Source organism: Zalophus californianus, chromosome 1 (assembly GCF_009762305.2).
Source record: "Zalophus californianus isolate mZalCal1 chromosome 1, mZalCal1.pri.v2, whole genome shotgun sequence".
NCBI classification, from domain to species: Eukaryota; Metazoa; Chordata; class Mammalia; order Carnivora; family Otariidae; genus Zalophus; species Zalophus californianus.
In genome coordinates, this window is record NC_045595.1 from 211,656,053 (window position 1) to 211,683,794 (window position 27,742).

The 27,742-nt window shown below is 53.4% G+C and overlaps 1 protein-coding gene across 2 annotated transcripts in view; it reads right to left on the reverse strand.

Moving 5' to 3' along the window:
• Window positions 1-3,851: 3,851 nt before the first annotated feature.
• The window catches only part of TMPRSS2 (transmembrane serine protease 2), a 35,726-nt gene continuing 11,835 nt past the window's right edge, over window positions 3,852-27,742 (reverse strand). The window contains exons 4-14 of one of the 2 annotated variants that reach the window (XM_027587846.2): window positions 23,236-23,322; window positions 22,410-22,529; window positions 16,950-17,076; window positions 15,535-15,645; window positions 12,590-12,633; window positions 11,412-11,583; window positions 10,067-10,242; window positions 8,982-9,044; window positions 6,606-6,748; window positions 6,013-6,165; window positions 3,852-5,328 (exon numbers count right to left, since the gene is read on the reverse strand). In XM_027587846.2, coding sequence (XP_027443647.1) covers window positions 5,317-5,328; window positions 6,013-6,165; window positions 6,606-6,748; window positions 8,982-9,044; window positions 10,067-10,242; window positions 11,412-11,583; window positions 12,590-12,633; window positions 15,535-15,645; window positions 16,950-17,076; window positions 22,410-22,529; window positions 23,236-23,322 — 1,208 coding nt within the window. In that variant the 3' untranslated portion in view covers window positions 3,852-5,316. Of the gene's footprint in view, window positions 5,329-6,012; window positions 6,166-6,605; window positions 6,749-8,981; window positions 9,078-10,066; window positions 10,243-11,411; window positions 11,584-12,589; window positions 12,634-15,534; window positions 15,646-16,949; window positions 17,077-22,409; window positions 22,530-23,235; window positions 23,323-27,742 lie in introns of both variants that reach the window. The other variant, XM_027587844.2, reaches the window with a different exon arrangement.

The following is a 27,742-nucleotide window of genomic DNA, read 5'->3' on the forward strand; positions in this document are numbered from 1 at the left end:
AGTTGCCCTGGGGGAGCCCTGCAGAGTCCCGACTGTTCTCCTTGGCCTGGCCAGGGCTGGGGACACACGCAGACACCCAGCCGCGGGGAACCGGAACAGCGGGCTGGGGCCAGGCGGGGCACAAAGGGATCTGCCAGCAGGTCCTGTAAAGAGGGTCGAGTTGCCTGCAGGAGAGCCGTCCAAAGGAGCACTGGGAGCGAATGCTCTCCGGGGAGACATCCTTCACAACCAGTGTGGGCGGTGGGAGCACTTTCTACCAGGTGTCCAGAACGGGGGGAGCTGTCCCAGGAGCCATGCCTTCCCAGGCAGTGGGGGCTTCAGGCCAAGCCAGGCGACTGCCTCTCCCCGGTAGCCGACTAGTGACATGTCCCCTCCCATCCAGCCCCATCTCCCAGGTCCCTTATGATCCTTGGGATGCTACGATCCCCAGTGCTTTGGCACAATCAGAATCTGCTTACAAGAGCGGATGCCGGGAAAAGGATGGGCATTCAACAAGTCCCCATCAGCTCCCAGCGTGGCGCAGCACCTTGGGCCTTTCATGCCAATTACACACCTACTGACCACTGGCAGGGGCGGGTTTCCCTCGGGCTAAAAGGAAGCAGTTATCAATGCACAGAGGCTTTTGCAAGAGCGAAGGCAGGCGGGTGGTGCAGGCGCTCCTACAGCAGGCAGAGTACGGGCACGTGCCCCTTGAGCACATAGATCCAGGCCAGCGTCTCTGCTCCCCCTGCCGGGCCGGCCTGATTAACATCTCCGGGAGCAGCCGGGAGATGTCAGTGTTGCTCAGGGGTCTTCTTCGCTGTGGTTACAATTTTCCTGGAGACTGAAAGAGCAGCAGGAGGAAGAAAGCTGAGAGTATGTGCTCCGGAGAATGGAATTTCCCCAGGCAGCACGCCTGCTCATGAGGTGCTTGCAATCACTTTCATTTTGGCCCCAAACAGCAGGTGTCTAGGGATCCCCCAGGCTTGTTCTGACCAGCCATCAACAAGGGAGAAGTGGACTGTCCCTTCTCCCATGTGTTCGGGACTCGAGGAGAGAGAGCTCCGGAGTCCACTTGGTGTGACTTCTTCGCTCAGAGGACAGCCAAGCTCAGACAAGGGGTTGAAGCGCCCTCCCCGTTCTCCCATCCGCCATCCCTACCCCCCATAGGAGGGATGCCGCCAGGATCAGAGCCTGCCTCTCCAGATTCTGCTGCCCACTTTCGAACACTAGTAGGAAGGTCCATCTATCTGTGAAGAATATGCTAGAATACCTACGATGTCCACTCATGAACCCTCACTTTAGCTAAGTCTGGTCTGGGGCTCCGACGACCCCACAGGAAGGGGCTGAGTTTGGGGCAGAGCAAGGAGAGGGGCTGGATGGAATCGAACTGACTGAAAGAGGAAGTCTTGATTTTTCCAGGACACAGGGGCTGACATGCTGTAAGCACTTAATGCTGTAAGAGGGAGTGGGGTCTGGGACACACTGGGCATTTGTTCAGAGGACTTTCTGGATTCGTGATGGTCTTCTGAGAAGCTTCAGAGCCCTTGCTTTTATTACTGTCCTTTTCGAGGAAAAGCGAAGACAAAAGCAACCAGTCAGCCAGAAAAGTCCCCCAGATGCGTTTGTGTTTCAGAGGAAGGGAATTCTGGTGGCAAATCCTCCACCACAGAGCAGTGAGGACAGCAGAAGGCACAGGGACCTTGGCTTTCCATTTGTCAGACCTACCCTTTTCCTCCCAGGGAAGAAAGCTCTGAGTGGTTCTGCGGGATTTCAGTTGGTTACAAGCTCAGTCTCTGTCATCACAGTGAACTTTTAGCAAACACCATTTTTGGGGTTGGTTCCTTAAAAATGGGGCAGCTGGGATATTAGTGAATTTTTAGATGTCACTTCACTCTGGTACTTTTCTTAAAATGCTGGGTTTACTGGGAGAAGGCGTTCTGGTATGTGTCGCATCATACATCACCCTCGATGAGGCCAGTGCGACAGAGGACCTGGGCCATGGGGTTTGGCTCCAACCAGCGGCGTGTGCAGCTCCTTACAAAGCCAGGCTCAGGGTAAGGTCTTGGAGGGAAGGGAAGAGACTCTGGGATCAGAGCAGGATCAGGTAAGCCATAGGAGAACAGAGAGAAGGGCTGAGAACTGACCCGGAGCCTGGGTTCAAGACAGGACTGTCCCCCATTAACTCCTCAGCTGGAGAGACATCGAGGCGGGCACAGGTTTCAATGCTGGGAGCCGACCCGCAGAGCCAGCATCAAGAGGCAACATGACGACCAGCACAAATTATTCACTTATCAACACTGGTGTATTCACTTTTCTCTAATTAGTATTTGGGGTTTATTTATAGTAAGTAAATTAACTTACATCATTTATAAAGGCTTTATTTTAAAGATTTTATTTGATAGAGAGAGACAGCGAGAGAGGGAACACAAGCAGGCTTCCCGCCGAGCAGGGAGCCTGATGCGGGACTCGATCCCAGGACCCTGGGATCATGACCTGAGCCGAAGGCAGACACCCAACCGAGCCACCCAGGTGCTCCTATAAAGATTTTATTTTTTAATAAAGACAATTCTTTTTCTTTTTTGAAGATTTTATTTATTTGACAGAGACAGACACAGCAAGAGAGGGAACACAAGCAGGGGGAGTGGGAGAGGGAGAAGCAGGCTTCCCGCCGAACAGGGAGCCCGATGTGGGGCTCGATCCCAGGACCCTGGGATCGTGACCTGAGCCGAAGGCAGATGATCAACGACTGAGCCACCCAGGGGGCCCTCCTATAAAGATTTTAATACAAAGTATCAATATCTCCCTAGCTTCGGCATTCTGGCTAGATCTTCTAAGTGCAAACAGCCTCACCCACAAGTAAAACCACTCACAAAGCGACTCCAGCATGGAAAATATAACTGAAAAGATTATCAGCCGCCATGCCATGTGGACATTCTAGGAATTGTGACCCGTTATTCGCGGATCCTTTGCTAATCCACCTACTTGCTAAAATTTGCAATTTCCAACTCAACAGTCGCAGTGCTTTGGTGGACGTGTGCATAGCAGCCCCAAACGTGGGTTGCCTGATGTTCCCAGCTGAGGAATGACAAGGTGAAGCCCTGCCTTGTTTCAGCTCTCGCTGTGAACAAGTGTCCTCTCCTGGTCTAGTTAGTGCCACCTTTCCAACACTTTGGTATTTTTGCCGGTGATCTCGCTGTTTAAAATGGCCCCAAGTGTAGTGCTGTGCTAATAAGCCCTAGGCTGTGACATGCTTCAGAGAGAAAGCACGTGTGTGGCTAAGCTCCTACAGGACTGATGGTGCCATTGGCGGTGAGCTCAGTGTTAATGCATCAACAGTGTATATTCAGTTAGGTGTCTTTAAACACAAACACCCACAAAACAAGGTCATGAACTGATCGGTTCACAGACTGGAGGCTCACAGGCACCTGACCTTGTCCCTGTTTGTCCCCTAGAAGCAACGATTCACTATTTCAGTGTTCGTGCTGGTTTTACGGTACATAATTACCATGAATGACTCAGGTGTATCTGGGGGTATTGCCTAACAAAAAGGCGTGTTTTACCTTTTTATTACAACTTTTTCCATAATTTTAACACGTCTTGATATAACGAAGACAATTCCCTGTCATGTATGGAGGACCCACGGGATTTGCGGAATGCAAAGGATTCAAATGGATTTCTGTTCTCAGGCAGAGAAAAAACTCACCCAGCCTTACTCTCCCGCTCACAGTACCCGACCCCACGGGGTTAGCACCCGTGAGAGCTGAGGGCAGCACTGTCCCCAAGAACTGCCTTACAAGGAGATACAGACTAGGTCTGCATACCATGCAGACCTCCAAAGACTCCATAAACATTTGGAAAAAAAATGCATAATTTATTTTTACAGTATTTCACAATTGAATTTTACAGTTTAAAAAAGATACAAAACAAAAGAAGATACAAAGGAAGACAAACAGTGGTCACAGAAAAGAAGCTAAGGAAGGAACACGTTCTCACCACGACAATGCTTTTTAAATTTGGCTTGGGGAGTAGGTGGGGTGCCGAGGGTTTGGAAGGTCCCCAGGGATGGTGCCGCCGAGGAGGCACATGATCAGAAGCATCCTGGGAACGGGACCCCATGACCTTCCGCTTTAAGGTTAAGCGGCAGCAGTAGAATCATTCATTTTCTTTTGGGAAACCAGTGTGCTAGGGTGGAGGCAGAGCCTCGGGAAAGCAGTACTCACAGCATGACCATTGATGCTTCACGCTCCCTCGGCAATTCAACCACGGCCCTTCCCTCCAGGGGAAGCCTGAAGGGCAGGAAGGGGCCTCGGGGAGTCCAAAACACCCCTTTCTCTTCTTTGTTGCGAGCTTCAGCACGCTTGTGTACAGAACGCTTTGCAAAGCAGTTCAAAGCAGTTCAAGTCCACCGCTGTTTGCACTTGGCAAGGACAATACTTTCAAAGAGCCAAAAGTAGCAACTACTTAGAGGCACCGGCCAAGACTAGGTGAGCACTGAGGTAGTAACATGTAGCAACTCGACATGGAAACAGTGTTATCTTCAATCACACATCCCTGATTTCCCCTGGGATGACCTCCATTTCCATGTGATTAGCAAGGCCTCGCCTCGAGAGGGTCACCACGGCACCCCACAACCTCCAAGGAAGAGGGTGGGGGAGTGAGGCTGGGTCTCCCTCGGGGGCGCCCCCCCAACATGCGGCGGCCACCAGCCCAGCCGTGCACAGGGGGCTCGTATTTGCGATGGTTTTCCTTGTTCGGAGGGAACTGTCTACACTCTCCCCCTCACGAGCAGGAGCTGAGGTTCTTGTCTTCAGCCATTAAGGGCTGTTCCCTTTGTTTCCAGCTACCACCCGGGGCTGCTGAGAAGGCACTAAAAAATGATCAGCGAAGACCCCTGTGGGGAGACTGGCCGGGGGTAACCCTCCCCGGCAGTGACCCCAGAAGCTTGCCCCTGACGGCCCCACCCAGCTTTCTCCCTTTCTATCTCCAGCCATCCAGCAGCTGAGAAGTCACCGGCCCCAGGTACATCCAGAAGCGGCCCCCGCGGTGGGCTCGGAAGGAATCCCAACCGGACAGCCTCCAACCCATTGCTTTGCATCGGCTCCTAGGCGCCCGCACCCAGCTGGGCCTGGTCACCCCTTTTAGATGAGGGGTCAGGGAGCAAAGGGTCTGTGGCTTGCACAGAACTGTGGAGAGTGCCAAAGACAGATGAATTCACTATTTAATAACAATGAAAGGACCTTCAAATCATTTCTAAAAATACATTATGCTCAGGGAATGAAGAATCAGCCCCTTCATTTCCTCGAGGAACAGTGCCAAGGACAAAGACCGTAGGGATTAGCTGTTTGCCTGTTCAAAAAGGAAAAAAGAAACAATGTTATTTTCAGCCATAAAAAGGTGGTAGCAAATTATTTTTTTCTCCTAGACTGACTACTCACCAAATGAGCAGGCTGAGAGGGACCAAGAGATATTTCTCCTACGGCGCGAAGGTCAAGGAGTTGGGCTGGCACCCCTCTGGTTTAATACAGGAAATTTGGGCTCCCAGGGAAGCTATACCCAAATTCGGGTCTTCACCACTTTTCCTTGTACCAGGGAACCCCAGCTACTCCTCCACCCCGGGGCACAGAGATCTGGCTGATCTGCCTTGCTCTGTTCTCTGCCCATCACTGGAATTTGATGATGATGAGTCGGGGCGGGGGGCGGGGGGCGGTGCGGTGAGCAGAGCCAGCTGAATCAGAGCCAAGCACGGTCAGCAGAGCACAGGGAAGCCCTCCCTGTTCGGTTGGCTCTGGACTCGGAAAGGCTCCGCCCCAGGTTTTTGCACCTGGGCAGCACTGGGCAGCAGTGAGGGTGGACGGCGGAGGACGGGGAGGGCGATGCTGACTGCAAACCGGGGCCCCGGGAGGCAGAGTTTGGGCGGTGCTGGGTGTGGGGGACTGGTGGGGCTCCTGCAGGCAGCCCACACCCTACAGACTTCTGGGCTTTGACACCAGACTCAGAGTGCTCGGCGAGGACGGGGGACAGGGAAGTTACCCTCATTTGTTGGTAAATCCAGTCAGTAAATACTGTCACATTTCCGTACACTCCTGGTCTGTTAGCTTTCGCACAGCCGGATCCCCAGCTCGTGTCCCCAATCAACCACCAGATGCGGCTCTTCAAAGTGACCAGGGGACCTCCGCTGTCACCCTGGGGGACGCAGCAAGAGCAGAAGTTCAGACCACAACTGCGCACACAACTGGCCACGCACCAAGGGTGGGGGGTCCCCATGGGAGTTACGAGTGGGTGTGCGGGTTTCGTGTCTCCCCCGGCGAGGGACAGCAACATAATCCCCCAGACACTACGCCGGTGACGAGTTTTAGTCTGTACCAAGGAGGAGTTACTAAGTAAACTGTGGACTGTATTTTTAAATAGTTCAGAAGCTTATTTCTGTCCCACTGACAAGCTGACAAAATAAAACCCCTGGGGTGGAAACGGAGGCGGCGGGTGGGTGGCAGCACGCGCTTCCCCAGCATTAGCACTGAGCCTGGCCACGGCCACCCCGGAGCTGCCTCCCGTCTGGGAGCGCGGACCCCGCCTCGGGGTGGGGGGGCGGGCGGGTCACGGCGGGCTTGACACCTTGCAGTCACCTGGCAGGAGTCGATGCTTCCCTGCAGATAGCCTGCGCAGATCATGGCCGGCGTGACCAGATTGTTGTAGATGTACTTGCTGTTGCAGCGCCAAGGCTCGATGAGGGGCACCATGGCCGCGTTCAGCTCGTCCGAGGTCTTCCCTGAGACAGCAGACGACATGGAGCTGCTGTGGGGCCAGCAGCTCCCGCGGAAACAGAGGACTCCCTCCTGGGGACATGCCCCTGCGACAGGAGACTGAGGGCCACGGCCCCTCCCCGCCCTCGCTGCTCCCCACCAAGCCTCGTCCCGGGACGCTGGGTCATCCTTAGGACATGTGCTGTGTGCCGAGTGTGGCTCTTCCTGTTCAGGGACGCCTCCCTGCCCCCGGGGCTCTGGAACGCCTGCCCTCTTCTCGAATTTCCTCTCACCCCCCAGCGACTTGGTTTGGGGTTCCCTCACCACCAGACCGTTCCCGGGCCCATGGGGTGCTCCTGTGTTTCCACCTTCAACAGCCCCGTGGCCCTCCACATACCACCCCACCTCTCGGCTCCCATGCACGTTAAAACGTCTCTCAACCAGCGTGGACCCTTGTCATTTCTACCGCTCGCCTCCCATCTTGCCGCCTCCACATGGGTGTCCTCCAGGCACCACGGGCTTCAGGAGCCAGAACAGAGCCTCTCACTGCTCCCCTCCACCCCAAATCCTCACCACCCCCTACTCCCCGGCTCCGGGAGTGGCACCACCACCCACCCTGGGGCTTAGATCACGAAGCAAGGAGCTACCGTCCCTGGATCCCTCACTCTCCTCCCTGCTGAGATTCACTCCATCTGCAAGGTGGTGGCTCCGTCCCAAACATGCTTGGTGTCCCCACCTCCAAGCCCACCACCCACAGCTGAGCTGGTCAGGGAGGACCACAGCAGTGATTCCCCACACTTGAGTTCAGCCCCCCTCCTGCAGGCAGGAAGCATCCTTTGTACTCTTGGCCCAAAGGGCCACCAGATCATGTCATTCTCCTTTTTTTAAATTAAGATTTATTTGAGAGAAAGAGCACGTCCGTGAGCAGGAGGGCAGATGGACAGAATCCTCAAATAGACTCCTCTCTGAGCATGGAGCCCGAAGCCAAGCTCGATCTCAAGACCGGAGATCATGACCTGAGCCGAAATCACGAGTCACAAGCTTAACCGACTGAACCACCCATGCGCCTGTTATTCTCCTTAAAACCTCCTGATGGCTCTCTATCTCACGCAGGATAAAAGCCAGTGTCCTCCCCATAGCCTAGGAGGCCCTGCATAGCCTACACCCTCACCCCTGGCTCACTATGCCCCAGCCACACTGACCCTTCTGTTCCTTAAACAGCCTGGTCATTCAGATCTCAGCTCAAATGTTGCCTCTCCCAAGAAGCCTTCCCTGATCACCTCTTCAAAACAGCCAGGCTCCTGCTGTCACAACTTTTTGCTGTTTGAAAGCACCCAGTTCTGTCATTTGTTTCCTGTTTGACCACATTCTGCCCCCAGATATCCACGAGAAAACATGGAGATTGTCTTATTTTGTTCAGCGCTGCATTCCCAGCCCATGGGAGATGCCCCACAAATCCGTGATCTTCCCATCTGTCCGGGCCACTGTGAAGGCACGAACACCAACCGGAGGCTCACCTGCAGTAACTGTTTTTACACTAGACGCCTGGATGCACAGCCCACCACCACCTCCCCGACACGCCCCCCACATCGCCCCGCCTGGTACTTTTCACCTTGCTTTAAAGAAGGTGTGTATGTGTGCCCTAAACACTTTTCAGAAGGGTGTAAACCATACATAAGATGCTTCTTTGTACCAGTAAGCACTTCCAACACTTCATAAACATGAAACAGCTAGGATTCCTTGATCTGAAAAGTATTCTCGGAGATGAAAGCAAATTATAAGGAAGCCAGCTGAGCAGGCCTGCGCTGGGACGGTGTAGGTCCTCCTGTCTCTCTGGGGTGTCAGAGCACAGGGACAAAGCTCTGGCAGCCTGCTGCTGGCCGTCCTGAGGTATGCGAGCCCACGGTCACTCAGCCATCGAAGGAAGGGCATGGCAGGCTTCCAGGGCAACCCGTTAGCAACAGTGGGGTGCAATCACAGGGCTTGTACACCTTTCAGTTACGTGGCTTTTGTAGTTCAGAAAAGCAGTTTCCACACACTGTTCCGCTGGAGCTTAATCAGAATACTGTGCTAAGTAGGGCAGGTATGATTTTTTCCCATTCAGCAGGTGGAGAAACTGAGGCATGGAGACTGGGTGAATCACCCAAAGTCATCTAATCATGTGGTAATAGAACCAGGATTAAACCCGGGACTTCCCACGTCCAAACCCCATGCTATGGTCCCGGAGGACCCGCAGAGCTGCGTGCCCTGGAGCCTCACCTTTCTCGTAGGTGGCCCCCCATCCGGAAATCCAGCAGGACTGATCTGGCTCTAGCATCATGCCTGGGTTGGGCAGACACACTGGTTTCACTCTGTCTGTTCCAGGAAGAGAAAGCACGGTGCACGGGTCTGTGGAAGGCTTCCCACGGATCTTCCCCACCTGTACGCAGCTAGGCCTGGGACCACCGCCATCGCTCAAGGAAAATTCCAGATTCCAACGTGTCCCGGCACTCCCACTTTCCGGCCCCGCAGCCCGGCCTCCTTACAGGCTGTCTGCTCCCTCCTCTGGAAGGCACACTGCTTGGAACTGGGATTATGTGCTAGTTCTGCTTCTAAATAGTCACAATTACGGGCGCTCCCAGCCTGCACCTCGGAGGCCCCTGTGGGACATCAGCCCCCACCGACTGGCTCCTTCTGGGTCTAAACTGTATCCCAACTTGAATCCAAACACCTCGAGGAGAGGGACAAGGCTCTGCTTCGTCTGTACCCATGTGGGCTGGAACATTCCAGAGGGACCCTTGGATGGACTAGAACGGGGGCCGAATACAAAGCTAAGGGAAACCATGTGTGTTTTTTATTGTTGTAAATTGTGAAGTATCTTACCTTCAGGATTCGTGTGAAAAAGGCAAGTACTGACAAATGTTCGACCAGTAGCCCTCAACTAGAGGTGATGTCGCCCCCAGGGGACGGGACGGGACACATTGTTGTCACAATTGAAGGGCACCACTGGCAGCTAGGGGGTGGACACCAGGGCTCCTGCTACCTGTCCTACCATGAGCAGGAGGGGCCCCACAACCAAGAGCAGCCAACCCCAAAATGTCAACACTGCTGTGGCTGGAAACCCCTTCTGGACTTCCGCACGTTGGTGAAATCTCACTCTGATCCGTGCAGGACGAGCGAGCCACTGACAGCCTCCCCCGAGAGCCACAGGTACATTCTCGGCTGTGCAGGGCGCCCTGTGAGCCAGCCCTCCGCACCCCACCCTGCGGTTAACACGGCCCGGGATTCGTTCCAATCCACCTCTGTCCGTAAGATGTGGTCAAAGTCGTCCGCGCACCTTGAGCCCCACGGACACGGGTACGTACCGTTAAAAGTCAGAGGTGTCTGCAACTTCATAAGAGCGATGTCATTGTTCTTGGTCTTGGAATCATAATTGGGATGGGAAATCACTTTTCCCACTCGGTGTCCATGTCCATAGAACATGAAAGATTGTCTCAGGATTCCCGCGAAGGCCGTCCAATACCGGGGGTTGTTCAGCGGTCTGGAAGACAGAGTCGAACATCACTCAGCATCTCAGGAGCACGAACATGAAACACTCATTTGGTGATATCCAAAAATCATACACAGGAGCCAAGCGTCCCAGAGGTGACAGGAACCGCTGGAAGCTACACGGAGAGGCTGGCGAGATCATCTCAGGCTCTCCTCCCTCGGCACCACACTGTGCCCCCCCCCCACCTCCCCATGCAACCCGTCCCTCCTGTGGTCCGAGCCAGCCTGCAAACCCTCCAGGTTCTAAGAATGCTTTCTCTTGGGCCTGATGCCCCCCTGAGATCTCAAACCTCACTTCTGCCAGGACTGAGTCTTACCTACCTTTATGTGGTAGGGCATCTTCTGGTACACAGTAGGTGGCTTAATAAATGTATGTGGATGCCTAGACTCTAGGTCAAACAGCCATCAGGGCATTAGCTTTATCTAGGTGTTTCCTTTTTAAGAGAATCCCAGATCCTGGGAAGCCATCAGAAGGAGGAAGGAGGTAAGGAAGGAAACATCGCTCCTTCCACCCTCCCCACAGCCCCTGGGACGACCAGGCTCGCCTGTCTACAAGTGTGCAGAGGACCAGGACCCAAGCCAGGTATAAGCTCACTCTAAGTCAGAAAGACAGCTCTGCGGAGCTAACTTCCTTCCAAAATAGGCATGTGACCAAAAAAACTCTATGTTTAAGGGAAAAGGCCAACACTACAAATGATGGCTACCCTCCCCGCTCCTTACCCATCTGCGTGGGCAACGCCATGGCCAAGGCTGCCTAACCATGGGTCCCAGGGAACCTTCGGGCAGAGCAATGTGAGGTCCCCTGGTGTGCCATCTTGAGGACGAGCATCGGGGAAGACCAGGCCTCCCACAAGGGCAGGGCTCCTGAGGACTTAGCTAGGATGCAGGCTCCCCTCACACACTGCAGCCCACCCAGAGCCCTGCACACGGGGGACGCCCGCACACACCTGCTGAAGAGGTGGGGGATGGGCCTGGCCCCCGCTGCCCACGCATGCACCCACCTGACCCTCCAGCAGGGCCATGAAGCGGGAACTGTGCCCCACGTGCAGGCAAAGAAAACAGGGCTTGAAGAGGTCAGAGACTTCACTCCCAGTCCCACAGCCCGAGCCACCTCCAAACCCATGAGCCACGCCCCCGAGACCCCCACCCCCATGGACTTACTCCTCCACACAGTGGGCGGCCGTCACGATCCACTCGGGGGTGATGATAGAGCCTCCGCAGACGTGGGTGCCCTGGACGTGCAGGCTGACCTGCCAGGGCCAGTCCCCCAAGGAGGCGCTGCTCCCGCCCACGATCCGGCTCTGGCGGATGATCTTCCCTGTGACCCCGCACTCTGAAAGTGACAAGCACAGTGCCCGTGGGCAGGAGCAGGGCTGCCCCCAATGCCAGGCCTGGCCTGGTGCCACTTGTGCCAAGTTCTTTGCCAGAAAGGGAAACGAGTTTCCTTTGTGGAAACTCGGGAGCACCGGTGGGGAAAGAGCCTACTTTACAGGACAGAGGCTCCGGGTGGCAGGGGGCATGTGGTGCAGGGGCCTCGGAGGCACGAGGAGAAGTTCACAGTGGACCAGAACCAAACGAGCAGGGGAGGCTGGAGGGAGTGCTGAAGACCCAGGGACTTCCCTGGATCGATCTCCGAGCCCCTGCAGTCCCCTGTCCTGTCCCTGTCACTGCCAGCGTGAATAAGCTGGGGTTCCGTGAGTGTTCATCCAGCGCACCTGCAAACCGCTCGAGTGTGTGGCCTCAGGCCCCACGAGGTGGACGGCGAGGGCTGGAGGGTGGGGCGGGCACATTGTCTCGGGGCCTGAGATAGCTTGAGCTGAGCCTGGCTGGGAAGTGGCGGCTGGCCGGGACCGCTGGGTCACGCAGCCCCCCTCCTGATCCCCGGGAGCGGCTGCTAGGTTCACCTCTTCACACGGAAGAGCTGAGCTTCGCAACCAGTGTCCCGTTGGAACACAGGACTGGGCCACCCCAGGGAGGGGAGCGCAGACACAGTGCCCCCCACACTGATCAAAGTTTGGAAGCTGTAAGTAATCCCAGCATGAAGATGGGAACAGCCCCGGCTGGGGATGGCAGGAGAGGGGGAGAGGGGGGCCCGTCCGTTTCCTGAGATTGCCCATCCTCACGGGACGGCTGTTTCTGGACCCGAGGCGGAAGGCATCTCCAGCACACCACAATTCCAGAAAGGTGTTCCTTGGGGGGCAGCTGGGGTGCAGACGGCGCGAGGCCTCTGGGCACATCCCAACCCATCACCCCACCTCCCCAGACACAGGGGAGGTGTTTCTGAAGGTATAGTGTGTTCCCTATTTAGGAAAAAAAGCAGGTACGCAAGAATCACTTACCTATACAGCGTAAAGAAACCACCATTTTTGAAGAACAGACATCACTGCAAAAGAACAGGGGACGTTCTGGTCACTGTAATAAATAGGAGATGCTTGACTCTCAAAATACTTAGAAATACACATTTTCTTCCAATGTTCTCACTCCCCGGCGCGGAAGGGCCCATGACTGAGGACTCAGATAAGGAGATTAGATCTACATGGGGGACACTGGCCAAGAGCAGACACCGAGTCAAAGCCTGGGTTTCAAGTCCCCGCTGTGTACCCTGTGGCCCCGTGCCTCAGTTTCTCCCATCTGTAGAGTGGGATAATGAGGGTACCACATCAGAGTGGCCGTCAGGGCAGGCGCCCAATAACATGAGCTACTATTTTTATTCCCAGACCTTGAAATCACCCTCTGATTTTGTCTGGAAGCCATGTGTACATTTCTGGGTTCCTATGACTGCCTTACAACTTACTGCACAGAAAGCAAGACAACCAATCATTTGCTCGGGAGCCAAAGAAAAGTTACTCGTTTGGGAGGTAAGTGTTTGAGGTTCTAGTTGAAAGACAAATAACCGATGCATCCTGTCTCAGAGGGAATTTTCCCCTAATGCATCGTGAGGGAGAGAAGCAGCCCTAACATGCAGGCATCTTGCCTCCGGCTGTGTGTTCCCCTGAATGTCGGCGATTTCAGGGTCCCCACAGGGCCAGACAACGAACCGTGTCCAGGTCGCACGGTGACCAACAGCCCCCTCTGCTGGACACCACGAGTGATGGCACTTGTTTGCCAATCCCGAGGCAGCCCAGCTTCATGCCCGCCGCCTTCTAGACAAAACAGCGTTAAGATACCAATCACAGAATCACCTCGCTTCCTAACAGCACCTAATCCAAGCAAAGCCCTGCTTCCCTGAACCTCCCCAAAATGATTCAACACAAGCCCAAGTCCTACACACAAAGTCCCCTCTGACACCCTCACACCGAGAGGCCCCACAGTTCCACGGACACTGCGGGTCCTGGTGGTCTTTGGCTACGGGGCCTAACAATGCCAAGAGAAGACACGTTCCCATTAAAAGAAGATGTTTTCTTTTTTTTTTTTTAAGATTGATTTATTTATTTTGAGAGAGTGAGAATGAGAGACAGAGAGAGAGTACATGAGAGGGGGGAGGGTGAGAGGGAGAAGCAGGCTCCTCGCTGAGCCGGGAGCCTGATGCAGGACTCGATCCCGGGACTCCAGGATCATGACCTGAGCCGAAGGCAGTCGCCCAACCGACTGAGCCACCCAGGCGCCCAAAAGAAGATGTTTTCTAAGAATTGTAAAGCCGACTATCCTCTATGTGGATGTGCAGTGTGCAGCCACCAGCTTGTGGGCACGCCACGGCCGCTCAAAGGAGCCCCACTGGGAACCTGCAACTCAGGTATCAAAGCAAAGAGAAAGGAGCCTTCCACCCCCCCAACACACATGTATGGGACACCCCAGGCCAGGCAATGATCTCCTCGTCTTCCCTCCAAACAACCACCCGGTGAGTCCCCGGGGCTCTTGTGGAGAGGAAGGAGCCTTTCGTCCCTGCTCAGCCCCGATGCTGCATGTAAGTGTTCGCAGGAAGAACAGAAACACCCAGCATTTACAAAGAGCCCAGGCAGCTGTGTTTAGCTTCCTGGGCAGGCAGAACACAGCCCTGCTGTTTTCATGCGTGCACCTGGCGAGCACAGTCCTCCTCCTGGGCTCACCCTGTCACATTCCTGGGGACAGCCAAGCTGGGCAGCTTGGGCGGAAGTCAGCCCCCTAGCCACCGCGGTCAGCAGCCACCAGGCATGCAAACTGCTCCCAGCCTCCCACTCAAAGGAAAGGAGGGGCGGCATGGCTGGTTACCTCATTCTCCCGCAAGTGCAGCCCCTGGCACCTGGCCGACAGGGAGGCGATGGCTTGGCTAGCCACCTGGGGATGAGTGGTAAGGACCTGGGAGCTGACCAAGGCTTATGCACAAAGGACACTGTGTGACCTTTATATTAGAGAACATTCAGAAATGATGACGATCCTAGGAAGACCGCAAAGGCTTTAAACATATATGCAAAACAGTAACAAGTAGCTTAAGCCCACCCTTTCCTCCAGCCCCCTAACCAGTGAAGCCATCAATCATGCGATCTGTTGCTCAGGTTCATTTCCATCCACTGGACACACAATGACCTGCCCAGGCCCACAAGTTGGCTTCGAGGTCCAGGACACATCAGCTAAACTGAACTAGTCACCCCCTCCCAGGCCCCCAGAATGCTGCCGACCCCTGGCACGGCATCATCTGACAAGGTGGCTTAGGGCTGGGGGACCAGCCGTCCCTGCTGCTTGGGACTGAGGAGACCCTTGGGAAGCAGGACTTCTGGGCTGAAACTGGCAAAGTCCAGGGCAAAACAGGATCAGCTGGTCACCCCGGTTGGGACCCTGAGGCTTTCTCTGGGATTCCTGGAGACACACCCTTTCACGTAGCATGTATATCTCTAAAGTCCAGGGAGTTAAGGGTGGCTCAGTCGGTTAAGCATCTGCCTTCAGCTCAGGTCATGATCCCAGGGTCCTGGGATCGAGCCCTGCATTGGGCTCCCTGCTACATGGGGAGCCTGCTTCTCCCTCTGCCTCTGCCCTTCCCCGCTACTTACGCTTGCTCTCTCACTCAAATAAATAAAATCTTAAAAAAAAAAATAATAGAAAAGCAGTAAGGAGGACTCTCCATTTTACAATGTTATCCAATGCCATCAAGGGCACAAACAAAATGGCCAGTAACCCCTAGCTGCTTCCCAAGAATGAACCCAGAACAACCAGCCCCGCTTAGAGTCCAATCTCCTCCCAATGAGAAACTCATTGATACCCGGAATTACGGCTCAGAGAAATCAGCCTCGGCACCGTGATTCTCCATGGTGTCTCCTACTCGCTGTCATTACAAATTTTCTTAAAGGAAAAAAGATCTATCACCAAATACCTGTGGTACAGTTTCTGATAGAGATCCAGACTGCCAGCGCTTATGTTCAGCTTCATGAAGCTGACAGCTCCACTGTCATCCACAATTCCTTGGCTAGAATGAAAACTATTCCTAAAAGAGGCAGAAAATGTTAATTAAAACAGTGTCTTCGTTATAAGCAATTGCAAATCCTGTGATATCATCATACTTCTCTTCCACAGTGTTCGGATTAAGAGAACACCTTAGCATTTGGAAAACAAAATCACAAGTTCTAATCAAGTGAGGTTGTGTTAGAACCATCTTCCCCGGGCGCCTGGGTGGCTCAGTTGGTTAAGCGACTGCCTTCGGCTCAGGTCGTGATCCTGGAGTCCCGGGATCGAGTCCCACATCGGGCTCCCTGCTCGGCGGGGAGTCTGCTTCTCCCTCTGACCCTCCCCCCTCTCATGTGCTCTCTCTCTCATTCTCGCTCTCTAGATAAATAAATAAATAAAATCTTAAAAAAAAATCTTTCCCCACAAGAACCTGGAAGTGTCAGGTAAAAGCTCCCGGTTGTTATTTTTCTAACCTGGTTTGGGTTTGGATAAAGAAACCATGAGAATAGGGATGTGTGAGTAGATGTACCTTAAGTTAAAACACCCCCAGCTATAAAATCCCATTAAGGTCCTGAACTGTGATGGGGGCCTCACTATGTCATTCAATTGCAATTTGAGGATGGCATTTTGAAATATTTTACCAGCTAAGATGCCAAATTTCTTATTAAGCAGTAATTAATTTTGTAAACTGGCATATGGAGAACCCCCTAGTATTGCACCTAAGTCATATAGGGACACCCCAAGGAAGAGGTGGTGGCAGTAAGATCACACAGCCTTTCCCCATGGGGTCAGATGGCTGCCGTGCACTCAAGGGATGCTCCGGTGAGCCCCCAACTGGGAATCCCTGGGAGGGACCCTCCTGCCTCTTCCACCCTCCCCGTGGCCCCATGCAGGACTGAATCCTCTTCCATGTATATCTGATGTCACTTCTCTCCCGTTCAAAGGCTTCGGGGCCTCCCCCAAGCGTGCACAGTGAAGGTCAAGGACGATCTGTTCCCTCCGGCCCCACCCCCGCCTGTCTCCACCCAGGCCCCACCCAGGGCGGCTCGGGAGGTGAGGATCTGGGACAAAAGAGCCACCAAGGCCCTCAGATGGCACCTTGGACCTTGGTGACCACGGCACCGGACATCCCCGAGTATCTGGGTGTGGATGGAAGCCCAGGACGCGGCAGTGAGTCTTGATCACTAGATGCAGGGGGGTTGGGGTGGATGTGGTGTGGCACCTGCTGGTTTCCCCGACCAGCTCTGGGCAGGAGACCACTGTCCCCAGCATCGGTCTGCTGGCATGTCCAGGGAGGGGCGGAAAGGGTCCTTCCTGGGTTTCTGTGGCTGGGGTCACACTCACCGGTAGCCCATGTCCTGGCACGCGGCCCTCCCGTAGCTGTCATTCCAGTCGTCCTGACACACGGGGTGCCAGGACTTCCTCTGGGCTGAGTACACCTGGAGGATGAAGTTCGGGCCGTAGAGGCGAACTGCAGCAGGGGAGAGGCTCTGTGAGTTTCGGGAGGCTGTCCTAACACCACCGGAGCCCTCCCAGCCCTCGACACAAAGGCTCAGAGGTGACCGCACTGGGTCCCCTGTTCCCTAGGCACTGACCACACCCGAGGGGTGTCCCTGCTCTATCCCTCCGGGCCCTCAACTGCTCGTTACCCCAAAGAACTGACAGCAGGTGACCAGCCAAGGACTCGCCCGCAGATGTTCAGCAGCATCACTGCCAGTAGCCAGAAGGTGGGAAAACCTAAGCGACCGTCAGCGGATGAGCGAACGAAGTGTGGTCCATCTCTACCACGGAGTATCATCCAGCCTTGGAGGGAGCCAAGCGCTGGCCCACGCTACAACCCGCATACGCCCGTTTCTATGAACTGCCCCAAGTAGGAAATCCACAGCAACAGAGGGCAGATGAGTGGTTGCTTGGGGCCCGGGGTGGGGCTGGGGGCAGGAGGAGGGACAAGCGGGGGACCTGTCAGGGTCCCTTAGCAGGTGATGAAAAGTATTCCAAAATTGACGTGGGGATGGCCGCACTTATTCGTGGATGTGTAAAAACCACCAAATTGTATATTCTGGAGGATGAATTTTATGGTATGTGATTTATACCTTGATAAAGCTAATTTTTTTAATAAATGAATAAGGTATAAACGGTTTTTTAAAAATGACCTTTAAACAATCATTTTCAACAACAAACTGACCCCTCTTGTCCAACACCCCGGATCCTGGCAGAGCACCCCAAGATGTGCCAAGTGCCCTGGTGCCTGGCTCTACCTCTAAATCCAGCAACGCTTTGCCCAAATGATCTCAACTCTTTTAAAGAAATGAAACATTATAGACATAGTTTAAGCCTCTCTCTATTCCAGTGCCTTTTCACACAATCCAGAATCCTGAGAATTCTCCTTGTGTGGGTGGCTGCGTGGAGAGGGGCATAGCCACAGAGCGGGATCCCACGTGGCTTGAGGATTGACCGGTGTCATGCACTAACAAACGACCTTGAAAACAGTGTGAGGGCACGCTGCTGAACGCTGTGTTCCACACATCACTTATGCAAGGCCTAAAAGCATGTGAAACCGTGCTCAGACGTCTGGGGGAGATACACGGGAAGTAAAATATAAAATGAGGACCTGGGGTGCCTGGGTGGCTCAGTTGTTGAGTGTCTGCCTTCGGCTCGGGTCATGATCCTGGAGTCCCTGGATCAAGTCCCGCATCAGGCTCCCTGCTCAGCGGGAAGCCTGCTTCTCCCTCTCCCACTCCCCCTGCTTGTGTTCCCTCTCGCACTGTCAAATGAATAAATAAAATCTTTAAAAAATAAAAAAATTAAAAAAAAATAAATAAATAAAATGAGGACCTGGTTATCACAGACCTCATTCTACGCCCCCCACCGCCCCGTCTGTGGCCACAACTCCCTGGACCTTCTGACTGACACCTCCGGGCTCATTCCCTGTGAAGTGAGCAGCCGTGGTCTGATTATTTCCTGATGCTTCTGGGACGAGTGATCCCAAAGCTAAAAAGACATGAGCCATCAAGCCAGGAAAAGCCAAGGAGGAAGCTTAAGTGCTTGTCACTAAGTGACAGAATCCAATCTGAAAAGGCTACAAGGTATATGATTCCAACAGGTGACATTCTGCCAAGGGCACAACTATGGAGACAGTAAAAACATTGGTGGTCGCCAGGGGCTAGGGGAGGAAAGGGTGAAGAGGCAGAGCACAGACGGTTTTCAGAGCAGTGGAAATGCTCTGTATGATATCGTGACGGTGGATATGGGTCATGATGCATTTATTCAAACTCACTGTCCAAATGCAAATACACTGTACATTTGTCCACACGCCAAGAAAAGAACCCTAGTATGAACTAAGAACTTCCATTAAGAAGAATGTATTAGGGCGCCTGGGTGGCTCAGTTGGTTAAGCGACTGCCTTCGGCTCAGGTCATGATCCTGGAGTCCCTGGATCGAGTCCCGCATCGGGCTCCCTGCTCAGCAGGGAGTCTGTTCTCCCTCTAACCCTCTTCCCTCTCGTGCTCTCTCTCTCTCTCTCAAACAAATAAATAAAATCTTTAAAAAAAAAAAAAAGAAGATGTATTAATCATTGGCTCATCAATTAAAATGAAAGCCCCCTACCAACAAAAGGTGTCAAACATGCGGCAGTTGTGTGTGGGGGCAGGGGACACGGGAAGTCCGTACTATCTGCTTTATCTTCTATACACTCAGCACTGCTGAAAAATAAAGTTCATTTTTTAAAAAGTCACTGGAATTAAATATAATTCCAAAATTAAGGGTGCCTGGGTGGCTCAGATGGTTAAGTGTCTGCCTTAGGCTCAGGTCATGATCCCAGGGTTCTGGGATCGAGTCCCGCATCAGGCTCCCTGCTCCTTGGGAGCCTGCTTCTCCCTCTCCCTCTCCCTCTCTCTCTCTCTCTGTCTCTGTCTCTCATGAAAAAATAAAAAAGTATAAAAAAAGAAATAAAAGAAATAAAAAAAACAGACGCTGTGGCACAGCAGAAAGTAAAGGAGACATTGCCTTCTTGATTTACAGTCATTTTAGAGACTTTTTTTTCCTTCCATCTCTCTGCGATCAAATGCTAACTAGGAGAGGTGATGGGGAGTCAGGAGGGCACATGCTGTGGTGAGCACGGGTTTCATCTCCGTGTTGCACACCTGAAACCAATATTCCACTGTACGTTCACTAACTGGAATTTAAATAAAAACTTAAAAAAAAATGCTAACGAGGAAAACATGACAGTTGATGCACCAGAGAGCTGGAGATGGTCTCAAGCTCAAGTTCTTTTCTTTTTTTAAGTCTTAGGAATTTTTTTGGCTTTATTGAGGTATAACTGACAAAGAACAATCGTATACTTAAGGGGTTATGACCTGGCATTCGGAGGCATGCATACACTGTGAAGTGGCTGCCACAATCAGGCTGGGTGACGTACCTGTCACCTCACACAGCTACCACTTTCCTCTGTGGTGAGAACACCTGAGGTCTTCCCTCTCAGCCAATCTCAAGTGTACAAAACCGTGTGCTCACTGGGTCACCCCGAGCCGCCCTTCAGTTTCTCCTGTGACACTGAATGGTCACCAAAACCACGGCAACAGATGTAGAAAGTAAATTAATCTTAACAATATGCATCCGTTCCACACACATATACACACATACTCTTAGGAAAAGAAAGCTCTCCATGTATACTTGAACTCTATCCACGGGACGGGTGACGCTCTTTATTGTCAGTCAGAAGATGTGCACTTCATTGAGAATAATTTCCGCTCGACAGGTGGACAAATTAAAAGCACATCAAATGTGTGTTCTGATCTGATACAGAACACATACACAATGCTGTGTTCATCTATCTTGTTTTATATAAATAACTGACGTGGAAATTCTACAATCCCAAGTTCAGGTGGATCTACCAAATTACAAATGTGCACATGTTCCGACCCAGCAGTTTTACTTCTGGGGGTGTTCCCGACTGATGTACTCCTACGGTTGGAACACGCGTGTTATGTCCATCGAGAAAAAGAGGATGCCCAGGGCTCTGGAGCCACACACTGGAGCACGGGGTGTGCCACCACGGGAAAGCGGGGGCTCCTGTCCCAACCAGAAAGGGTCCCTAGGATGTGTCTTTAAGACCTGTGCGGTCAGCTGGGCAGTGAGCATTGAGCAATGAGGACAGTAGGAAATATGCACACATATATTTGCTTTTTCACTTAAAAACTCTCCGGAAGGAGAAGCAAGAAACATGTATTTGTTGCCCCGCGAAAGAAGCGTGATTGGCTGGTGAACGGGTGCGCGCGCGCGTGTGTGTGTGTGTGTGTGTGTGTGTGCGCGCGCGCGTAGTGCGGGAGATGAAGCTTTCCCTGTACATCCTTTGGTACTTCCTGATTTTGATCTATTTGAGGATATTAACTCAAGTATTTAAATAAACACAACTTAAACATTAAGAAGAGAGGGATGGAGGGGAGAGTCTGCAGGGAACAGAACAAGTCTGTCTTGCTGGAGTTTCTCCTTGCACACCTGCGTGCACACGTAGGAAAACACAAAAGCCATCACACATGATGGCTTAACCACGCTCTACGAGGCTCGACACCCCTTAAGAGAACAGTGATAAACACATCATCACCAACACACAGGCAAGGCGCTGTGTTCCAAGTTTAAGGCTTGAGTGGGTCATTGCCAAGTGCAGACAGTCCCTGGGAGGCAGGCGCAGCTTGTGGGACACAGAGGCATCCACCTCGGACACAGGTGACCCCAAGGGCCGCCCAGAGCTGGGGCTGGGGACCACCTTCTTGTCTGGGGAGTCCCACCGGCCAGGGCCAGTGGCGAGCCCCACACAGGTGCCGGGACCGGGCAGGGAGGACGTGCAGGGCAGCATCCTCACCGGGGATGATGCAGGACAAGAAAGGGGACCCACACCCTCCGCCTACCAGGGCCCTCCCCATGTTTAAATGTAACCTGAGGAGCTGAGGGGAGAAGAGGAAAGCTGCTCATGGTATTATTCCCGGTGATCCCTCTGATGCTGTAATTTTGAATCGTCTGTCTGTTTGAAAACAAGAGGTTCTCCGATAAGCATGTCAGAGCGTGCAGCAGGAAGCAGGACTCGGGGGCGCAGTCCCGCAGCACCACGGCCACAGCCACAGCCAAGGCCCCGCATGTCTGGCTTGTTGGTTGGTTGGCTAACACGTTCTGCGGGAGGAGGACAAACTAAAAGCTCGTCGGGAGAAATGGGCCAGCTCCACAGCAGGGGCGGGGGTCAGTTAAATGCACGGCGGATGAGGCTGGCTCCTCCAGGTCCACCCACCCGCACGACACAGAGGCGACTGGGAAACAGGTGCCACACCAGGGTCAGGGTCACGCTGGGGGTGGCCACCGGTGGATTTGGGCACCACGCCTGCTCAGGCACCATTTCCAGGACATCCACTTCACCACCCTTGAAATCACTCCTAACAATTAACAGAAAATAATAAAAAGCCAGAGCCAGGTGCCTGCTCTGTGACAAAACCTACATATCATGTTAAAGGAAAGCTGGCTCTGAAAATACAGAGCGCACTGCCCACTCTCCCCTTGGGAGCACACCGTCCGAGTGGCCCCAGCCCCCCGGTCTCCCTCCCATCGCTGCGTGATGCTGGGCCAGGAGCGCACCCTCTCTGAGCCCGGCTCCTCATGTGGGGTTAGACCAAAGGCGCAGCCTCCAGGTCACGGTTCGGTGACCTACCGGGTGGCCATGCCGGACACAGGGCTGGCCGCCAGGCCGGGTACAGGCCACAGTCTGGGCACCAGGGCAGACTGGTTGCCTCCGCAGGTGCACACAGTGCCTTGACTTACCACATCGGTTCTCGTCTTCCCCACTGGGGCAGTGCAGGACCCCGTCGCACCAGTGGGAGGGGCTGATGCAGGTTCCCGAGGAGCCGCACTCTACGCCGGACACCAAGCATTTGTTCTCCACTTGCAGAGAGACAGGAGGGAGACCCAGTCAGCCTGAGATGGTAAGAAAACCTCACGCACCCACCAAGAGTTCCGGAGCCCACTCTCCAGGCCCCAAGCAACAGGAGAGAAGAACCTTTCCCCCCTTTATTTTAGTAAGGAGAAGATGTGCCCCTGCCACGATCGATAGCAAAGCAAACAGGGCCGGCAGTCAGCAGCAAAGTAGTCCCTGGTGCATCGAGTGGGAGGTGCCCGTAGCCTTGGACTTGGACAGCACCCCCACATCCTCTCTGCCACAGTGACGTCTGTGTTCCGTCACAGCCATGAGTGTGCACTGCCCCGGGCTGATGGAAAAGGCTGGCTGTGGCTCATGAGGTGGCACAGGACAGGCACGCCCCAGCACATAGCAGGTGATGCAGTACACCGAGATTCAGGGACAGGTGTGGCCCCAAGGCGGGGAGTCTGTGCTCTCCGGTGCCAGGCAGCGCCTAGCCCAAAGCACTGGATGTAGTCGGGAGCGTGTCAGTACTCCACTCACAGCACAAGAGTGACTCATAACCACCCGGACAACGTGAGCAGATGAGAATGGTTATTCATGTGTCCCCATCACCAAAGAGAAGGAAAGACAAGACAGCTGGTTGGGGGAAGAGAAACTGCAGGAAGGGCTGGAGGTCCACCCACAGAGAGCAGGCACCCCGCGAAGACTGGGCCCCCCTCCGACACTTACTGAACTTCCAGAGCAGGACGGCGGCCACCGCGACTCCCGCCAGGACAGCCGCCAGGGAGACCACGATGCACAGCGCTTTCTTGGCCTCTGGGGAAGGAGGGGGGCACACAGTGGAGTCACAGAGTTTCTTAGAAGTTACACTCTCAAATTTTACCCACTACTTTTAGAAGACAGCATTATCAAGCAGTAACTTCGTAGACACTTAAAAATGAGACTTGAAATTTTAAGAACGTATCTGGCTGGGGAGGTCTTACCTCTCCCACAGCACTCAGGTTTTTTTTTTTTTTTTTTTTAAAGATTTTATTTATTTATTTGACAGAGAGAGACACAGCGAGAGAGGGAACACAAGCAGGGGGAGTGGGAGAGGGAGAAGCAGGCTTCCCGCGGAGCAGGGAGCCCGATGTGGGGCTCGATCCCAGGACCCTGGGATCATGACCTGAGCCGAAGGCAGACGCCCAACGACCGAGCCACCCAGGCGCCCCAGCACTCAGTTTTTTAAGAGCACAAAAGCAGGAAGCCATGATATGAAGTGACCTATACTTAGGTTTTAAAAAAGACGGTCTCGGGGTGCCTGGGTGGCTCAGTCGGTGAAGCATCCGACTCTTGGTTTCAGCTCAGGTCACAGTCTCAGGGTTGTGAGATCAAGCCCTGCATTGGGCTCCCCACCCCCAATAAATAAATAAATAAATCTTAAAAAAAAAAAGGTATGGTCTTAGAATAATCAAATAAATGATTCATGTAAAAAATTGCCTGAAAGAGGAAAAATGCCTTGTTTTGGTGTTTACAAGCAGGGGAAAACAATAACGTCCTCGACTATCACCTCCCTGGCAGTGGTGCTCGAGGCAGAGTAAACTGTCTTACCCAAGACAATTTAGGGAACAGATGCCGCAGACCCGCAGCGTCCCATCGACAGCCACTAGCCACGTGAGGCTGTTTGCACTTCAGTCACTTATCATGAAATTTATTAAAGTCATTTATTCATAGTTATGTAAATTCAAATGCTGGGGGGCTGCCCTACTGGAGAGGGCAGAGGTCGACCATTCCCGTCCCCATGGAATGTTCCACGGGGCAGGGCTGACATCCGCCCTTTGGGCTGAGACAGGAGCACTGGGCTCACATCGCAGCTAAGAACACAGTCATCTGGAGAAGGTCACCAACGTTCTCCAGTCAAAACAAGCCGACAGGTCATTGTTGGTCAGCGTGTAAACCAAAAGCCTAGCAAGCGCCAAGCACACCACACCCAGCAGTTCCTAGACAGGCGTAAGCGGCTCCTGGGAGCTTTCCTCAGAGGAATCAGGGAGAGGCGGCGGGGGGGGGGGCGGGGGGAGGCATTCACAGACCCTCCCACCCACTCAGTTTACAGGAGGACAGCCAGGTAAGTGTCTTGGAGTGTGGGGGAGGCCGGGCACCCCCCCCCCCGTTTCCTGGCCCTCATCACCGGGAATTCAGAGTCTGCTGGGGAAGGGGAGGTGTGCATCTGCAGTCCTAGCAGGCTCACAGGGGAGGCGGAGGCCACTGGTCCGAGGAGAGCCCCGGGCTACCGAGCCACATGATCAGAACTGGGCCTACAGTGATTATGTCTCAGGGCTGGGCAGGGCGGAGTGGCAGGGGAAACTCAGGGGAAATTCCAAATGCCCAGTTTGACTCATTAGCCAAGGAGAATTTCTTCCTGTGGGGGGCTTTCCTGTTGTACCATAAAATAACGTGCCTGGTGAGCTAAGAGCTATTAAATTAAGTATTCTGAACCTCTCAGTGAGCATATGGCAATCTGGAGGAGCACGCAGGCAGTGGGAACCCCCGATCCTACCTTTGGTGGGCAGGCATCTTGCAATCAGGTGTCTAGTTGACAACTGCACTACTGTTGCATTTAACTACAACATACTATCCATGTGCCTTCATCATTATCAATTTCGTCTGGGGTTGATTCAGCCCTACCATGTCCAGGGCCAACCATCTGCATCACAGACTGCTGACCTTCAGTTCTCCAAACCCCAGACTTGAGGATGTGTATGCGTGGGGACTCAAGTGTGAAACATTGGCTGTTGCTATAGCAAATAGATACAGGGTGTCCCTGGATGGCCCTTGCACTCCTGATGGGTTCTTCTGGATTTGTGCTATTTAAGTAACTTGCAAAATACTATCAAGGCTCTGACAAGGCTACGTACTGCATGATTGCAAATACATGACACTGTGAAAAAAGGCAGAACTACCGAGACAGAAGATGAGCGGTTGCCAAGTGCTGGGGGAACAAGACAGGGACGAGTGGGCAGAGCACGGGGGATTTTGAGGGCACTGAAACTATTCTGTATTTTACTGTAATGATGGACATGTCATTATACATTGGTCAAAAGCTACAGAATATACAACAAAAAGGGCATGATCCTAATAAAACTATGGACTTTAGTTAATAATAACGTACCAACCTTGGTTCATCGACTGGAACAAGTGTAGCACACTAAGGCAAGATGGGAGAAACTTGGAGGTGAAAGGGGGGGTATATGGGAACTTGGTACTCAATTTTTCTGTAAGCCAAAAACTACCTTGAAAAATAGTCTATTAATTAAAAAAAATACTTCCAAGGCCAAACATTAAACTTATAAAATGTACATGTTTCTGTGTAAGTCAATAAAATGGTTTTTAAAATGGCAAGGTTAAGGGGCGCCTGGGTGGCTCAGTTGGTTAAGCATCTGCCCTTGGCTCAGGTCATGATCCCAGGGTCCTGGGATCGAGCCCTGCATCGGGCTCCCTGCTCCGCGGGAAGCCTGCTGCTCCCCCGGCTTGTGCGCTCCCCCCCCTCTCTCTGTTAAATAAAATAAATAAAATCTTTTAAAAATAAAATAAAATAGGGGCGCCTGGGTGGCTCAGTTCGTTAAGCATCTGCCTTCGGCTCAGGTCATGATCCCAGGGTCCTGGGATCGAGCCCCACGTCGGACTCTCTGCTCAGCGGGAAGCCTGCTTCTCCCTCTCCCACTGCCTGCCTCTCTGCCTACTTGTGCTCTCTCTCTGTCAAATAAATAAATAAAATTTAAAATAAAATAAAATAGCAAGATAAGTTCACTAAGCAATGTTTTAGTTGAAAGGCCGGTTTTATAATGTAGAACCATACATGTAGGCTGGTGCTCTTCCCTTATGAAGTCACTGATAAGGAATTGATAGATTCCCCGTCCGACTGCTTGCCATCACCAGGTTTTTCCCCTGGAAAAGTGGAGATGCAGGTGTCAGGCAAGTGGGCTCATCCTGTCCGCCTGGGCTGGACGGTCACTAGTATGAAGTCCACCCTTCGGATGTGCTAACCTCAAGAGGGGACCCTTGGTTTCTGACCACAGTCTTCTTTTTGGGGGGAGGCAGATACCACCGTCGGGGGTTCGTGAACCCTCGTGACCCTGGCTTCCTTCCAACCCCCACGACGACCTCAGACCAGGGCTCCTGGGGCTCGGCACTACTGTCACCTTGGCCAGGTGGTTTAGGTTGTGGGACGCCGTCCTGTGCGCATGGGTGTCACCAGCATCGCAGGCACCCACCCAGAGTCGCAGCCTCTCCCCAGTTACAACAAACCCAAACCGTCTCCAGATACTCTCAAGATCCCTGGGGGCCAAAATCAACCCCGATTGAGAACCACTGGTCTCAGCCTCCCTCGCTGCCACCAGAGAGACAAAAGCGCAGAGACCAGGATTTCCCTGATCAGAGAGGACGGAATAAACAAGAGTAGAGGTTGACGGGGAGAAGGAAGGACCAGGAGCCGTTTGCAGAGGGTGAGGGATGCAGAGGCCAGCGTCAGGCGGGAAGAAGGGGAACAGTGCTGGCCAAGGGCTGCAGGGTCTGGGGAGGGGCACACTGGGGCTTCTAGTAGCACAGGTGTTAAGGACTCATTTCCATGCTGTATGATGTGCTGGGGGCACGTGGAAATTCACTTTATTATTACTCTTTAACTGTGCACCCTGCGTGTACGTGCACGCTTGCAAAGTAGAGAAAACATCGTCAGCAGAAACGTGAATTGTTTAGCCACCAGTACTCCGACTAGCTGCTGCCCGGCAGCTCTCGGCACTTGCACTGGCCGGCACTAAAGGCTGGGAGGGGCGGGGCACCCGGGTGGCTCAGATCGCCATCCCAGGGCCCTGGGGTTGAGCCCCACCGTCAGGCTCTCTGCTCAGCGGGGATCTGCTTCTCCATCTGCACCCTCCCCCACCCCACTCCTGCTCTCTCTCAATAAATAAAATCTTTAAAAACAAAAAAAAAGCTGGGAGAACTGCAAGAAGGAAAGAGATTTCAGAGTTAGAAGCACGTGGCACTGAAGGGGTCAGGCCTTGGAGCCCTCACCTTGCTCTATGCCCACTCTGCTCTGTCCACGAGCCCCTTAAAGCCCAGAAGTGCTTCCGAGTGCCAGGCACACCAGCCACTTCCTTCGCTGAGCGCCAAGCCGCCCTCGTCCAGCATCTTAAGCGTGACTTGCCGTGTCCAGGGAACCTCGCCACAGAGAAAGGGTGGGTAGGCGGTTCCCGCATCGGAG